The 16,883-nt window shown below is 39.9% G+C and overlaps 1 protein-coding gene and 1 long non-coding RNA gene across 4 annotated transcripts in view; one reads left to right on the forward strand and one right to left on the reverse strand.

Annotated features, from left to right (window-relative positions):
• LOC129737328 (uncharacterized) overlaps positions 1 to 16,883 on the forward strand; it is a 770,208-nt gene that overhangs the window by 213,936 nt on the left and 539,389 nt on the right. The window lies entirely within an intron of this gene.
• MMP2 (matrix metallopeptidase 2) overlaps positions 1 to 16,883 on the reverse strand; it is a 35,651-nt gene that overhangs the window by 11,376 nt on the left and 7,392 nt on the right. The window contains exons 4-9 of the mRNA XM_005444594.3: positions 15,606 to 15,734; positions 13,809 to 13,982; positions 7,849 to 8,022; positions 5,685 to 5,858; positions 4,425 to 4,580; positions 2,512 to 2,653 (exon numbers count right to left, since the gene is read on the reverse strand). Coding sequence (XP_005444651.1) covers positions 2,512 to 2,653; positions 4,425 to 4,580; positions 5,685 to 5,858; positions 7,849 to 8,022; positions 13,809 to 13,982; positions 15,606 to 15,734 — 949 coding nt within the window. The remainder of the gene's footprint in view (positions 1 to 2,511; positions 2,654 to 4,424; positions 4,581 to 5,684; positions 5,859 to 7,848; positions 8,023 to 13,808; positions 13,983 to 15,605; positions 15,735 to 16,883) is intronic.

The following is a 16,883-nucleotide window of genomic DNA, read 5'->3' on the forward strand; positions in this document are numbered from 1 at the left end:
GTATACCACAGCCTGTAAAGTTACCCAATTGTCTGTTGGGTTTTGTTATAAAAAGCTGTTGAGTAGAGTCAAACTTTCCAGCATAGTAATAAATCCTTCATGTCTTCTAGCTGAAAATTTAAATCTGGAGGAGATGGCTTAACTTTGCACCACCAGAAATGCAAATAACTACTAAATTGCTGTTTTGCGTGGGGGGTCTTATTTATTGATTGATGCTTCCTTTTAAATTTCAGCTGACACTGGCAAGGAGCAGTGAACAGGTGAGTTGTAATACTTCCATCAGCTTCAGGTGCTCGTATATGTTTCTGTATGATAGGAGGGAGTTTTTTGTTCAGGCACACGCAGTGAATGTGCGTGGGCCCAGATCTTCAGTGGCTTTGGGAGAATGTTCAGGGTAACTGAGGATAAATGATTTAAAACTGGGCATTGATTTATGGCAGGGAAAAAGGAGCTTTAGTGTCTCGCACCATGGTGCTGCCAAGTCCTGTACTCCTTAGGAGATGCTCTTCATTGCTGAGCAGCTGGGTAATACAGGCCCTGGCAAAAGGCAGTGGGAGCTGCAGCTGTGCAGCCACCTCATTTTATCAGGAATGTCTCTGCTCTTGCATCAAAAATCTCTTTTGTGTCTTCTGCCTTGGAGGCCTTGACCACATGGAGCCTATCCCAATCACCAGTGTCCTTGATGTGTTATTACAGCAGCCATGAGTCACATAATGCTGTTGTTTAATGATTTTGGATGATTAAACCTCTCAGAGACAAGACTTAGCTCATGGATTTCCATGATTGTGTCTTTATTCAAAGTTCCTCTTTGGACTGGTCTATCATAATGGAAGTTATGCTAAAACTGAAGATTTGCTAAAACAGTGTCTCCATGGCAGAAGAGGCATTTGAGATTATTGCCTTTTATTTATTTATTTATTCTAGTTTTGTATAAACTACTTTTTTGGAGGAGTTGAGGTTTTAGAAGTTGAGGTCAGATTTTTTCCTGCAATTGGATTTGAAGCTTTCCTCCAGAATGCAGACCATATGAAATGCAATCAGGAAGGGCAGTGCCTCCAGAGCTCTACTCCACTGAAAGTGATGGGATTTCCATTTCTGAATTACAATCCTTGTAGATTTTGCTACAAAAGGCATCCGGAAATATTTTATAGGGAATGAATCCTTCTTTGGCAAGCAACACACTGACTAATGCATCTCTTCCATTGCTAATTTTGTGATTAACATTACAGATGGGTAAATCTCTACAGGTTTTGGGGGTCATATCTGGTTTGCATATGCATTTAGAAGTTTGGATGTCTCCCAGCTACTTTCCCCTTTTAAGCAACCCTCACGTAACTGCAAAGAAGGCAGCAGGGCTCACACCAGGGTGAATTTTTGGTCTCCAATCTGTAAAATTGGGTGGAAAATATAATGAGAACAGTTGCGAGGTTTGTGGCATTTCCTTGTCCTGATTTTTAGCTAGAACTACCACCAGCTCAGTCATCGTCATAGCATCTTGGCATGTGCAATCACAGTGTGGGGCAGAAACCATAAATTCAAAACTGCCACAAAACTGCCTAAAATAACAACTGAAGTTGAAAATCCAGACTGTCAGAGAAGTTTGAGAATAGCTCTAGGAAAAGGTGAATTTATGGCATAATCATCTCACCTGTCTTTAATTACAGGCAATCTTTTGGACATGAAGGTTGTTGGGAGTAGTCAGCATGGATTCCCGAATGGGAAGTTGTGCTCAACCAACCTGGTAACCTTGTATGATGAAATTACTTGTTTGGTAGATGAGGGCAGAGCAGGTCAGAAAGCTTTTTGACTGCAATAGATTCTCGTAGAGACAGAGTTGAAGTATGGCTGAGGTCAGCAGATGGTTAGGTGGACTGAAAACAGGCTGACTGGCGGAGCCTAGGCAGTGTGGTCAGTGGTATGAATTCTAGCCGGAGGCCAGTAACTTGCAGTGTGCCCCAGGCATCAATACTGGGTAGAAGACTGTTTAACATCTTCAGTAATGATCTGGATGATGGGGCAGAGTGCACCCTCAGCAAGTTTGCTGATAACCCAGAACTGGGAGGAGTGGTTGATACACCATAGGGTTTCCCTGCCATCCAGAGGGACCTTGGCCCCTGGAGAAACGGGATGACAGGAACCTCACACAGTTCAGCAAGGACCAGTTGAAGGTCATGCACCTGGGAAGAAACAACCCCAAACATCAGGGCATACTGGGGGCCAACAGGCTGGGAAGCAGCTTTGTGAAAAAGGACCTAGGGGGTCCTGGTGGAAACCGAGTTGACCACAAGCCAGCAGTGTACCCTTGTGGCAAAGAAAGCCATATTATTTAACCATAAAACCAGAATTTGCCATCTCTTTCCCTTAGGATTTCATTAAGAAACTTTGCTGTCTCTGAACACACAAAAGAAAGGGCAGAGATTGTGCCAGATAATAAATATCTAGATTTTGATGAACAGGTCTGACAGATTCCTCCACTTGAGGCCCCATTGGTAAGCAATTTATCTCACTTACCTATCTTTGAAGAAAAACGTTTCTCCTCTAATTTGTGCGACTCCATCAAACACAATGTCATGCTTGCAGAGCTCTGGAGTGACCGGTCCAAGGGTTGGACGTGGGCCTGGCCCTGGTCCAGGTTCGACGTCAGTCGATGCTTCTGTAATGGTGGACAGAGATATTCTGTTAACTCTGAAATACAGTGCTGCACAGGTTACATGGAGAACATCAACTACCATAATTTCTAGAAGGGGAATAATTTGAGGCAGTGCTTGAAGGACAAAAAACCTGTAATAAAATCTTTTCAGAAGGGTGGTTGAGTACAGCTGAGAAGGCCTCAGGTTCCGTCCTGCCTTAATCTGCTGTGTGGCCTCATTCAGGGCACTGAGCCTGTGTGATTGTCTATCCATGTTGAGCTGCATAATTAATTTGAAAGGTATTCAGAAGTGACTATACTGGGTTCAAATAGTAACATCACAGTTTTTATTTTACTGGCTTCTAAAGAAAAGAAACACCTTTCAAAGTCCTTCTATTCAAAATTATCTGCAACTCTGCTGAGAGAGACGTCAAAGTGGGTTTCTCTTCTTTCTAGGAGTGCCAACGTTTTGCAAGTAACAAAGATGCATTTTGAGCCATTTGTATGTCTTTCTGCCCCAATCAATAATCAAAATGTGCTCTTCATAACATGCCCTTTGCCATCTGGCTTATTTTATTTTGGTTTATTATTTGGTTGCTGCTGTGTTGCCTTATGAGACATTGACATCAGGTTGATCTACTGTATGAAACGAAGTGGAGTGTGGCTGATTTGAGATAATAATAATGGAAGAAAACAAAGTTTTTTAAAAATACGTTATATAGAAAGCAGTTTGTAAAGGATTATATCAGTCATAAAGAGGCAAGAAAGATAGTTTCAGGTTTTGAAGTGTGCCTTGAGACAACTGGGTTATACTCTGAACTCTAACAAAGATACTTTCTTTGTGTGAGCTTAGAAAACTCACTTAACCTTGCCCATGTCTCAATTCCCAGTCTTAATTAAAGCTGCTAAGAACAAGGAAAAAATGGAGATTCAAATCAGTTTTTTGATAAAAAGGTGTCTCGTGTGGTGTAATCATTTTGGTATATACTTATTATCATTTCTATAGGTGTTGAATACTGTAGAATAATAGTCACAATTAGGAAGATTAAGAAGTGAAAAGCACAGAAAGAGACGGTATAGATTTTCTTTGACTGCTTAACTGACTGTGGTATACTTGTGCCTCTAGAAGGTAGAAAATACATACATGGGAGGAACTTCAGCCACAATAATACTTATGCATTTTACTAAGAGTATCTGTGGAGAAAATAATAAATTTTAAAGATGTAGCAACATAAAAATACTTCAATCCACTTTTTCCTCCAGGAGCTTTCCAAATATGTTTATGTCAAAGTATCAGCTCTCACACTCTCTGCAAATGTTATTGTGACTGTATGGCTTGAATTGTTGTGGGAAGGCAACATGAACTCTTTCCGAGCTGGGACAGAAAACAACATCCTTCGCCTCTTACAGGGAGTTGCGATCTGGAAAGCTCAGAGTGTTGTAGACAATGACACCCAAACCCACCCGCATCAGGTATTTCAAGCTAGAGAAAAGCACGGCATTTCATTGTCCCAGTAAAGGTGTTAGAAATTTTCATCTAAAGATTTGGTTATGCAGAGTTCTGGAGCTCCTGTTAGTTCAATAAATTTAGTGATCCTTCATCGTTAAATTGTGATACGTAATTGAAGTAGGAGCCCTAGTAATAACAAGAACAAAGCACGGAGGAAGGAATAGAGCATGTTTCTGGCACTGGTGATATTGTGCAGGCTGTAATTTACTGCAAGTTCTGAGTCCCAAACCTCAATCTGTGCTGCATGCTTTTCTGATGAGTTCTGTTGGTGAGGGAGGACTTTACCGTATAGCTCCTGGATCCCTTTAATGTCATCCTGGGAAAGTCGAAAGTTCTTGGTGTAGGTGTAGATAGGGGCCATAAGAGCTCCTGGATCCTCAGAGTGCTCTAATCCCATGGCATGGCCAAATTCATGAGCAGCAACCAAGAAGAGACTGTACCCTAGATAACATAGCAGGATAGTATTAGCTGCTTGCATCTAAACAGAAGTGTATCGTGCAGGTTATTCATAGTCTTATAATTTTATTTTCCTTGCTACTCATAAAAAATCTCCCAATAATGAATATCATAATTAGTATTTACAGCCTCCAATGCTGAATGTTGTACATGTTGCCAGAAATGGTATTTCATTAGAGAGATTCTAAAACCTCTCCTGTAGTTGATATTTGCTGCTGTCTCACATGCAAGTGACTTTGACCACAGTCTTAATACTTCTGTGAAAAAAGATAAGCGTAGGAAGTAAAATCAAACTACTTTTTTTTTAAGCACAGAATTAAATTTGCAATCTAGACCTCAAATTTTACTTTTCATCATGAAATGGCATGCAAGTGGTAAGCAGGTCTCTGTATCTGTAGTGTTGTACCAAATATTGTTAGGTTAAAAAGCTTTTATCATAGGATGACATTTTATCAATTATGCCCAAACAGTGTCTGAAATTTGATGGTTACTTTCCTCCTAAAAGAAAAATCTGAATCTACCATTTGTTTGTAAATGTGTAAAAAGTCTTTTGCTATATTTAATTTTACCCATGTTACGAATAAAGACAAAGATTAACAAAACTAATTAACCATACAAACTTTATCTTGTCTCTTATTTTTTTAAATATAGATTTTTATCTTTAGCAATATCAGTCACAAATTTACTAATTTTTTTTACATTTAGCATTTGTTCCTAATTTGGCCAATATCAGAATGTAGTTATTACATACAAGTGAAATACTATAGTGCTTGTGGCTTTTAGCCTTGGAAGGAAAAACTTGTGCTGAGAAAAACACTTACTTATTTATTGAATGTTTTTGGGGTCTATGTTTTGGAAGTATACTTCATCCATATAATTTTAGAAAATCTGCATGAGGCTGATGAGCTCTGAGACTTGACACTTTAACAGTAGTCTCACATTTAAATGTAGAGGTTTTGCTCAGATTTCGGGGTGGAGAGAAGTAGTGTACCCTGACAGTAGTGATGAGAATGACGTCATCGTAGGTGTGATGTCATTGGTGGGGTCCATATGCTGTTACCATTTTATTGCTCTGACAAACTGCGTTACCTTGATCTGGACAAAAGCCCCACTTGCGGTCGTCATCATAGCTACTGGTAGAAGCACACCACAGCTTGCCGTCGTTGCGACCCGCACTCGTACAGGACTCATATTTATTCCCAAGGAAGATGAAGGGGAATACACAAGGGGCTCCCTCTGAATTTCCACCAACTGTTGACATGGCTATGGAAAATGCCAGAAAAATACAGTGACAGTGAGGAGGGAATCCCTTTTGTGAGATTAAGCTGATGCATCTTCTGCTAAACTACACTGTAAAAGAAAGTGGAAAATCTGTGGTCCTGTTAAGAACATATGGACTGACATTAAAAGTAATATCTGAAAAGAAAGTTGTCTGACACAGAAAATGAAAAAAAATAGGCATTGCCATTGCAATGAACTCGCCAATAGTTTTGGTCGGAATAAGAATGAGCCCTGGACTGGTGATTGCAGCTCTGAGGAAGCAGCAGTTACAGTTTTGCGGAAGGTGCTCGCATAGCAAGTATCTTTTGGTGGTCTTTCCTGGTGATGTTTTAAAGAGTGTCTCAAATAGGTTGAAGGTAGGTTTAGTGTTCAGAAAGGTTTAAGGGCTATTGAATATCCACCTGGTCAGTAGGTGTCCCACCGACACATAAGCTTTGAAGTAAAAAAACCCAAAAGGTCCAGAAGAGGAGTCATATCAAGGAGGACTTGTTTTGTACTGAGAGCAGGGTACAGTTTAAAAGCATTTAGTTGTAGATATTTCCAAAGAAAAGGATATCAAATGTGGAGGATTTTTTTTACCCTTTTTTTGTTTTTTTTACCAATACTTTTGCAAAAACTTGTACGTTTTTCTGCTAAGTGTGTTCTCATCTGTGTAGTACATGGCAGTAATAGATAAGAAATAACATTTGTATATACATGTACAAGTATTTTCGGGGGGAAGATGCTTTAGCTAAATTTAAAATTACAGTTTACAATGGGTATCATAAACAGAATAGGAAAAGAATATAAAACTCATTTAAATTAATTTACACTGCTACCTAGCAATTACAGTTCTTTTCAAATTACGGTCTGTCTTCTGGGAAGGTACAAGTGAGCAACACAGAGGCAAAGCTGGTTGTGTCCCTAATTATTTATTATTTTTTTTCTCATTCATTATTATTAGTTAATAAGCGAGAAATTAATTAAAAAAACCCCAAACCCATAGCTGTGTCAAGTAAAAAACTTTTAACCTGGAAAAAAACTTAAATAGGCGTATTTCTTGGTTCCAGTGATAGAGACTGTGGAAATATTGATTCTAGATATATTGGTTCTTTTGTTGAACTGTTCTTTAGATTTTTCTTTTCCTAACTGTGTAGCAAGTTAAAACGAATCTGATCCTTTCTTTTATTTTTTTTTAAAAAGTTCTGTAAGGTAAAGTTGAAGGGTTACGCCTGGTTATCAAAAGAAACAGGAAGCCAAATACCAATACATTAACTGGTGAGGCCACTTTCAAAAGACTCAAAATCCAGGATGGATGTACGTTCGAATGTAGCTTCAGGTGCTACAGGTGGAGTGTCGCTTCCCCTTGGCTCTGTTAAAAGCCTGAGATTTTAGAACTGCCATAGCTCTACTTACACAATCTAAGTACTTATGGGACTCTGGTCTCTATCCTAAAATTCTACACCTGCCAAGCTATACAAGGCTATAAATTAATCTTTGTTCCTCTATGTAATAAAACTTGTTAAAAAGTATAAAAAATTGGGAAGAAAGAAGAAATCTATTTTCCTGGCGAAACCATATCACTTCTTTTGAATTGCTGAAAAGATCTATTAGCTCAAGCTTAACATACTAACAGGATTTTGTTTTCCAAGTGTAAATGGTAAGTATTAAGCTAAAATATTATGCATGGTTTCTTCTGCCACATGAGACTTCTCTTCCAAGGCCATTAACAAATGGTAATCTACTCATAAATATCCTGCAGTGGTAGGCGTTTAGTGCTATGGTTCAATGACATTTGTGTATCCCTCATAAACTTTGTGTGCTATGGCATACCGTATCATTTACAAAGGTTGCTCCTGTCCTAGTTACTTCCTTGGGCACCTATGCTGAAATTGTGCCTAACGCATCAACTTTTGTGTGCTCTGGTGAAGGTGTAAAAAAAAAAAACCCAATGACAAATTAGACTGTGTTATGCAAGCAACATTCCTCATACCAGTCTCCGGACAGAATCCATATTTCTTATCTCGATCATAGTCTTCAGTGGTTCCACACCATCGGTATCCATCTGTCCTGCCTTCTGTTGTGCACTGGTCGTAGGACTGGCCTTGAAATTTAAAGGGAAATTTGCATGGCTGCCCGTCACCATTGCCGCCCATTGTAAAAAGTGCTGTAGGGAGAACGAAAGAGAAAAATGTCAGTATGTGACATTCAATATCAACAAGGAATCACAATGTGCCAACAGCAATGTGTGAAGGTCCTGACAGAGATCAGACAGCCATCGCGCATGGTTCAGTTCACGCTTAGAACCTCTATTTTACACCAAGAATGAAGTGCCTTGGCAAGATAGAAAAGGGAAGTTACATTCTCACGAGTGAATAGAAAAGAATGAGTGATTGATCTTTAGAAATGAACTGCGAGTGAAGAAAATTCTACCAAGCTGTTTGAATGTGGTTTGCATTGTGTGTATCCTTTATGGCCCGTCTCATCACATGGAATTAACATCCCTTCTGGACAACACCACTTAGAAAAAGGATTCTGAGAAAGTCACTCATGTTCCTTAGTGCTCTGCTGATTCATTTACCTTGGATCAAAAGTGTCAGCTAGAATGGCAAGCTTCGTACAGAGCCACAGACAAATCAGATCAGTTTTTCCTGATGGCCACCTGTGTACATTTTCAGGTTCTTTAAGGGGATGACATACACTAGCGTTCAAGTCAGATAATAACCTGTAGACTTTTCCTCTAGGCTTTGCTTCTCATTTCGAAGAATCCCCACAGCTGGGCTCAGGCACGCAATAGATAAGCAAGAGGGGACAAATATGACTCCTCCGACAAAGCTGAACACCGGAGGCTTTGTTAATGTTCCTGAAGGTAGTGTATTGGTCTTCTAGGGGGTATTTATTGGCCATCTACATACGCAAACAAGGCCTCAGAGCTCAACCCTGAGAACCAGAAATCTCCCTCATGGATGGAGTACAGATTTAACTGAGTCAAGAGTTCTGGGACGTGGTTTAAGATTTCAGTAAACCTTCTGGAATGTCTAGAGGAAGACAGATAAAATCTCTCATGCTGATATTAAAAAAACGTATGTCCAAATTTACATGAAAATGCAGGGACTTGGAGCATCTAACGTCTTGTGAATCTGCTCTGTCTTATCTTGGCTGCTCTGTATCCCTGGGAATCCTTAATGGTAGGAGAGTGTCTGAGTGCCATGTGCTAGTGAGAGGAAACCATGAGGGCAACAAACTGGGCCGGGCCTTGCACTGAACAGACAAAAATCCTTCATGCAGCCATGCACTAATTCCCCTTGAGATTTAAGAACAGCACCTCAGAATGAAACACATCTGTTTGAATTCCCCATGTCAAGTGTGCATGATGTGGCATTTTGTAAGGCAAGGGGACACCTTTCTGCCTCTCCTACCCCCAGTTTAAAGCTACAGCTAAAACCCCAGCGTGTATGTGGGAAGGTGGCAGGTTATTACTGACTTTGCTGTTGTCATTTTTGATGACCAAAAAGCCATAATAATGTCTTTGTGTAGGGTTTGAGGGGCTTTGCTTTTGCTTAATCTGATACATTGATGGAAAGAGACATATGAGTGTGCTTCACCTTTAAGAATAGTAATGAATAAAAATGCTAGACCTTTTCTGGCCGAAGAGAGACAGGGAAGGACTCTAATGATGGGATATTGTGACACAGATGATTCATTTTGCCTTTTCCACTTAAATCTGTAATTGGCCACAGTATCAGGGGCAGGAACCAGTAAGTTACTGAAATAGATTCCAGTCTCACTAAGGAGAGGACTGCTCTGCAAAGCTTTGCAGTCCGGGCTCACATGGACCAGTTTGCTGAACTTCTGTTCTGGCCAAGCTCTCATCTGTATCCTTCTGCATCACAGGCATGGAAGCAGCCACGCAGAGGTCCTGTCTCCAGGCAAAAGATAACATACGCTGCCTCCCTAAGAGAGCAAGCTGCAAATGTTTGCATTTTGTCTTGCCTACTGAAGTGTTAGGAATCGTGCATTAACTAGGACTGTGACTATCGTGATTGTAGAAAGACTTTTTAACAAAGAAATGATAGGATTGGAAGGCAAAATTAAACCGAATTGTTTAGATGACTCATTTACCACATGAGCTGCTTCCAGCTTTAGATCTGGCAAACTCTGTATTTTAATAGCCATTTTTTATTGGTTTAAATGTAGTTAAGTTGCAAAAACCTTGTGGAAAGTCAGTCTCTTACTGCTTTGTGTGGAGTCTTTCTGAGTCACAGTCAAAATGCAGTTTCTCATCATGTGATGGTAACAATGGTTTTAAGTTTTCAAATCCTGCCCCCTGCCTTAACTAGAAAATTATTTGCTTTAGTGTAAATGAAAGCTAAAGACAGAGACCAGGTCAGTATTCCCCAAAACAAAACAAAAGCTTTATTTACTTGTCAGGGGACCTTAAAGGGCCTGACTCTTTTTCTGCATCACGCTAAGCTCAGCAATTTAAAAATCGGTGAAGATATGCTGATGTGAGAGCAGATTCAGGCTGGACATTACTAATCTGTGAGTTGCACTGCACTGCACCGTTAGCTTTTCCCAGAAAAATCAGCCAGTTGTGATGTACAGAAACCTCAGGCTGGAAAACTGCTAAACACCCTGTGGCACAGCTCCAAGGTGGAAGTAGCTGCAGCTTGCTGAAGGTTCTCCCTGGGAGAGCAGTCAAGCAGCAGCCTACAAGAACTGTGACCACTGAGGGGGAGATACAGGCAGAGTACAGGTCTCAGTAACATTAGATACTGGAGGACCAAAGTTAGGAGCTTAAACTCCTTGTAGTATCCGTGGGGTTGGGTAAAGAGAGAGATTCAAGATCCCTTGATCCCATATGGCAAAGGAGAGGTTCAGCACACCTGTGTAAGATTTAAGTAATAGGCAGATAACTTTCTGCTTTCCCTTCTTCTGCTTTGACAAGTGATAGTTGAATCTACAAAATTAAGATCTGGGATGAACTTTAGAAGAGTCTGATGCAACAGCATAGCTTTAAAAATGTTTCCAAATATGCAGGGTGGCTCTATAACAAGAAGAATTGAAACTAGCTTCAGTGAATTAAATAGGAGAGAAACAAACACTGGCAACTAGGAAGGTTGCCCCCCAACACAGAGTCTATGATGTAAATCCTTGCCTATCTGAATTTATTAGCTGGGGTTTAGCATATGGGGTCTTGGAATAATAAGTGAACAATGCCACTCTGAATTTAATAAGAAACATCTGTGTATAACTGTTCGAGGATCTTGCGAAACAAATACATCAGAAACAAAAGGCTGAAACCCTTCCCTTCTGTTTCAGAACCTTGACACGAGCATTTCCAGGAGCATCAACTTCCAGAACAAACTCTCCCGGAGAGAGCTTCACTGCTTAAGTTTTCAGTCTTGTATGAATTTCAGTTTTATAAAGGTATTAGTCAGGGTATGTGAATCTTGGTTTGTTCTATAATTTGGGCTTCATTCTGACTATATCTGAGCATTTAAAGTATTTCAAAGAAATAAGCCCAATTTTGCTCTTTTTTGGCCAGAAGAATTAACCTGAGGGAGAGGAGATTTGGGGAAAGGTGGGGGATGAAAGAGATGGCAAAGTTTTAGGAAATAATAATCGGGGGTGGGGGTGTATGTGCATGTACATGCTTATAATCTACTGAAGTAAATGTTAGGCTAAAGAAGCTAGTTCTGAAAGTCATGTAACTATTGATAATTTATTTAATTTATTTTTTTTTATGAACTGAAGTGTGTTAAAAGTTCACAGTCCTGTGTGTTCATCCCCTACAGTTGTATAAATAGCTGTCATCATGGTAGATGCCAGCTCTGGATGTGATCTATCACAGGCAAATAGGGTTCTGGAAGTTAAAGAATACTTTTTTACCACATTAGGTCTAGAAGACTGGTATGTTCTAAAACAGGTTATCTTTGTAAACCACTAGCATCCTGATGCAGAAAATGTGTAACCTTATATTGGAAAATGTATGGTCTTGCAAATGAACTTGAGAAATCCCCAAAATTTATCAAGCAGGAATCCATTTAGTGTTTGGCTACAAGAGGATACCAGAGAAGTTTTGAAGACAAGGTATCTGAACTTTTTCTACATGCACATATCTATGATCTTTCAAAAAATTACATGTATTAAACTGACACATACATATTAATACATATACTGGCTTTTTTACAGTACTTGTAGAGGCTTGCCTGGGACATACCGGGCTGTTCTTGTGCATTCCTGGCCTGGCAAAACCCTGGCCATGTCTTGTTTTGTTAGCTTTGCATCTTAAGCATCACTAATTTTCTTTCAGCATTCTGCATTCTATTCTCTTGTACTGACTGCGTGCGGCCATAATATTATAAATAAATTTAGTACTGTTCCAAGCAGGATTAGCATGAGTTGACAAAAGCTCCATTGTTTTATTTCATTTTCTTTCATAACTCTCTTATTATTTGTTACGACACAGCAGTAGCAGGCAGGAGTTTTAGTGATCCCATGGATCCATTGCTCAGGATGTAAGGTAGCAAGAGTGATGAAACACTCCCTGCTGCCAAAAGCTCATAGCAGCTGGTTATCTGCAAAGGGGAAAAAAGTGAATGTGGGGAGCTGCAGTACTGGGAATACCTGTGAATATAGGTGCCAGCACTGGAGCTGGCAAACAGGAGATGGAACAAGTGGCTAAAAGCCCTTACCTTCTCTACTCTTCTCACTGCTGATAAATTAGCATAGTAGGCTACAGCCAATTATACTCAATTTCTTCTCTAAAAGTTTCCTGCTGTGTGATACACAGGACAACAAATTAACACTCATACAATAATATATTGTCTGAGATCTTATATCCAATGGACTCACCAAGATTTGCAAGCCTATAAACACATGTTCCTGATGCCTAACAGCAAACGTATTGTCATAATTCCATTTGAAAGATAATAATCATATGGTGTATATTTCTTTAAAGTTATGGCTATATTAAAGTATTATACACATTGTCTAATCTGTAAATAAGTGTTGCCAAATATATAAATTGCTTGTGAAACAGAGGATTCTGTTCATATTCCAAAAAGTTAGAAATTAAGCATGATCTTAGCTTTCCTAGACCCTCTAGCAGTTTTATACAGATACTGAGTTACGATTTCTGACATACAGTCTCATTCCTGTATCTAAAGTGAGCTGTTGGCACTGCTTTGTAAGTAAGAGCCCTAAGACCTTCATTAAAAATAAAAAACTATATTCTAAAAATGCAAGTGCTCTCCTGGCTAGCAATTTGCAATGTATCAACATACAAATAACTTTGTACCAGCTTAGATACTCACTTGCAACTCAATCGTTTTTCTTTTGAAAAATGGTGTGAGGTCATTTAAAGGGTGATTTTTGACAATAAGTGTCCTGTTGCACTAAAAGGGCTCCTAGAGTCAGAGGATCTGGGCCACCAGTTGGTGAAGTTGGTATGCAGAGTTATAGACGTTTGGCTTAATGGGTTTCATCCTTAACTGCTAGTTTTTGTCAGTTACTGCTCTGGAAGGAGGTGCAATCTCAATTGTTTGTGGAATGGCCTGCAATTTAGGGAGATATTGCTGTCATTTTGTGTGCTCCATCTCCAAATTTGTCCCTATCTGTACTCTAAAAGGAGGTTGTCTTTCCTGGCTTATGAAACTCAATTTGTAGTTCATTGATGTATATATGGGGCTGACATTGCTTTGGGCATATCTTCAGTATGTCCTCGTTTTTAGAGAAAGGCCTTGCCTGGGTTATCATCAGCGACAGACTCCTACACCAAGGGAACCTTTAGGGAGTTTTGTCTGCTTAGATACCGAGGAGATACTCGAGAGCAGTAAATCTAAATCTGCCAGAAAGGAAGTGGAAAAAGTACTAGAAATAGTGGATGAGCAAATAAGTAGGGAACAGCCTACCAGGAAAAAAAACCAGTAGAAACAATGATCTACTTACACTCATGGGGACAAAATCCATATTTGCCATCTGCATCAAAGTCTTTGGTTGTGGAACACCAGAGGAATCCATCGCTGCGTCCAGCATCTGTGCAACTGGTGTATTCCTTGCCATTGAACCAGAAGGGAAATTTGCAGTATTCACCATCTGCGTTTCCGTACTTCACTCTAACCACTGTAAAGAGAACAAATGCAGTGGTGAAATTAGTCACCAACTGATATAAAAAAAAATACAGTTTCTGGACATCTTTTCTTGAGGGATACTGGTATAGAAATGCAGGCTGAATTTCCACTTTGAAATTCAATATGCTGCTGGTCTCTCCATTGGCAAGATGTTCATAGCTGAAATAATAACTGGTAATTTTGAAAGAATTACATGGATATTACTCATGGCAAAGTGTTAGAATGAACAGTCTTAAAATCCGCCCAGAAAAATATATATGTTGTTGTTACTATGGCAAGGCAAACTTATAAACATGCTGTTAATACATTTAGTAATTTAATTTCTTTGGTAATATGGTCTAAAATGTTCAGTATAGTTTGAAAGGTTCCAGGCAGCAGCTGAGCTTGAGCTGAACATGCCTTGTGCCTCATAAACCACTTTGGCATTTCCAATGTGACTTGAATGAGATCTGCTGCAGCACTGGGGGACAGGGTGGTAACACAGGCACACCCAGGTCCTGGGCTTTATTTCAGTTTGTCACGTGTAGCCTTATGACTGCAGAAGTGGTGCTGTAATACACGTTAATGTATAGGTAATTCACTTATCCATAGCATTTCTTTTAATGGCAATAACTAACTGGATGCTTGTGCAGTATTTCCACTAACAGGGAAAACAGGTTCCTCTGGTTTGTTGTTAGTCTGAGGCAGGGCCCTAGCCCAGCTAGCACAGCTACCAGTCAGTGCTTCTGCTAAAGTTAAAAGAAAGCCAAACAGAAGGCAGTTGACCATTCTGGTATTGAAGTTTAATTATTTTTTTCAGTGGGAGGACAGCTGAGAAAAGTAGAATTTGAAATGAAAGGCAAACATGAGTTTGCATTCTTGTTCCAAGTTTTTTGAATTATTTTACAATAGAAGAATTGCAATTAGTACTATATGATTATGGCAATGATCAAGCCAAAAAAAGAGGTTCCAAACTACTTGGTCTTGTTTGTCTAGTGCATGTGATGTATCTGGACTTCAGTTGTTTTTTTTCTGAAGGGCATGGCAGCTTGCCTGTTAAAGATTCTTGGAGGTGTTCTTAATCCAGTGTTTGATGTCAATTTTGTTTCAGTCAACAGCATGAGGGATTTATATTCCATTTGTTTTTGACAGATACCACAAGTATATAAAAACTTAATCAGGTGGGTGGTTCAATTTTTAACAACTGGAGCCACAGCTTAAGGAATCTTAAAAAGGGTATGTCAGCAGAAAAACAACGATCAGTCTGCCTCTTACAAATGGACTTGAAGATGTTTTAGTTTGAGCCTGAGTCCCTGAAAACTGAAACATTCAAAATTGTAGTTGTGGCTTTTTACTTTTCCCACAATTCATGAAGGTGTGCAGCATCAGGCCTGTTACTAATTCAGTTTTTCAAGGGGCAACAGTACAGGAAGAGAAAGGGAAATCCTAGATAACATTTTTTTAGGAATCATATAAACAGGTCGTAGATACCAATTTAAATTGTGTTAATTAATTTTCATCCCCTAACATTTCTTGACATGTCAATGAAGACATTCAGTGCAGTGCCTGAAACAGCATAAAAAAACCCATAGCAGCCAGCAGGCCATATGTTCTAAACCATTAAAAAGTCTGGTACCTTGCCCTTCTCCAAGAGTCCACAGTTCATCATCATCAAAGTGGGAGTCTCCTCCAATTCCTGGCCCCGGTGCAAAGGCATGAGCCAGGAGACCGTCTTTGCCGTCAAATGGATAGCCATCACCATGTTCTGCAGGCAGCAGAAAAAAAAAGAGCAGTTTCGAATGACCTCAGCTCTGTCAGAGTCTGTACATGGATTATGATTATCATGTGTACTTTCCCACCCAAGACAGCAGCAGAATACTTGAGTGACTTTATTGGTATGGGTTTTTCTGGCAAGACTGAACCAGAAGAGAAGCAGCCAGTTCTTACAAAGAATATGAAGTGTCAGTACTGCAGTTGTCACAGCATGTTAATTTATATCTCGTAAGTATTGTGGACAGAAATCAAAGATAGTGAAGAACAGTGAAATATTGTACATTGAATGTATGACTGCATACACATTGCTGTTTCTCAATGGAGACTGGGAGGGAGCTGTAAAACGGACATTGCAGATGAGGGGTATTTTCAGATAATTCCTATCAGTCTCCAGCACAGAGATTGGAAAGTAAAGGCAGATTTCTTTTTGCAGGCTACTCTTTTTCTGCAGCACCTCAGACTACTGTGCTCTTTCCTTTGTGCAGGATGCTAACTACTTCAAGCAGGAAAGCTGAGTGTCCCAGCAGTGGGCCTCCAGAAAGCCAGCTCTTACTCAGTGCTCTTGATTCCTGTGAATGAGCCTATTCCTCCTCCACATCAACTATTCTGAGACTCGGGCAGCTCACAGGGCAGCAGCAGGTTAAGTAGCTCTCCTGTTATTACACTGTAGGCTTTTCTTGGAAGTACACCACGTGTGGGCAAGGCAGGCTGGCAAGGGCATAACCCTGGTATTCATAGCTTTCCCACCACACTGACCTGTGCATCAAAGCTGGCTGCCAGCATCTCCAGTTGCATCATTTCAGGCCTTTCGGTCTGATGTCTTGCCATTTAACAGAAGCCCTAAATACACAGGCCTGATTCTCTACTCTGTTACACTGATTCCGTGCCGGTGTCACTCTCTTAATGCTAGTTCAGTTCACTCATTTCAGTAGACTAGTGTGTCAGTTCTCAAGGAGAAGGTTTTGACATGTATTAGGTGCTTTACCCCCATTTATTTCAAAGCACATCCTTTGCTTAAGAGAAAGCTTAAAAACTAAAAAAAAATCGTGCATGTCCCAGCTCCTGTGAATGTGACATGAAGTGATAAGCATGAATGAATGTGGAAGAAGATCTCGTCCCACTGTTTCTGAGCTGACTATAA

The sequence above is a fragment of the Falco cherrug genome, chromosome 14 (genome assembly GCF_023634085.1).
Source record: "Falco cherrug isolate bFalChe1 chromosome 14, bFalChe1.pri, whole genome shotgun sequence".
Classification (NCBI taxonomy): domain Eukaryota; kingdom Metazoa; phylum Chordata; class Aves; order Falconiformes; family Falconidae; genus Falco; species Falco cherrug.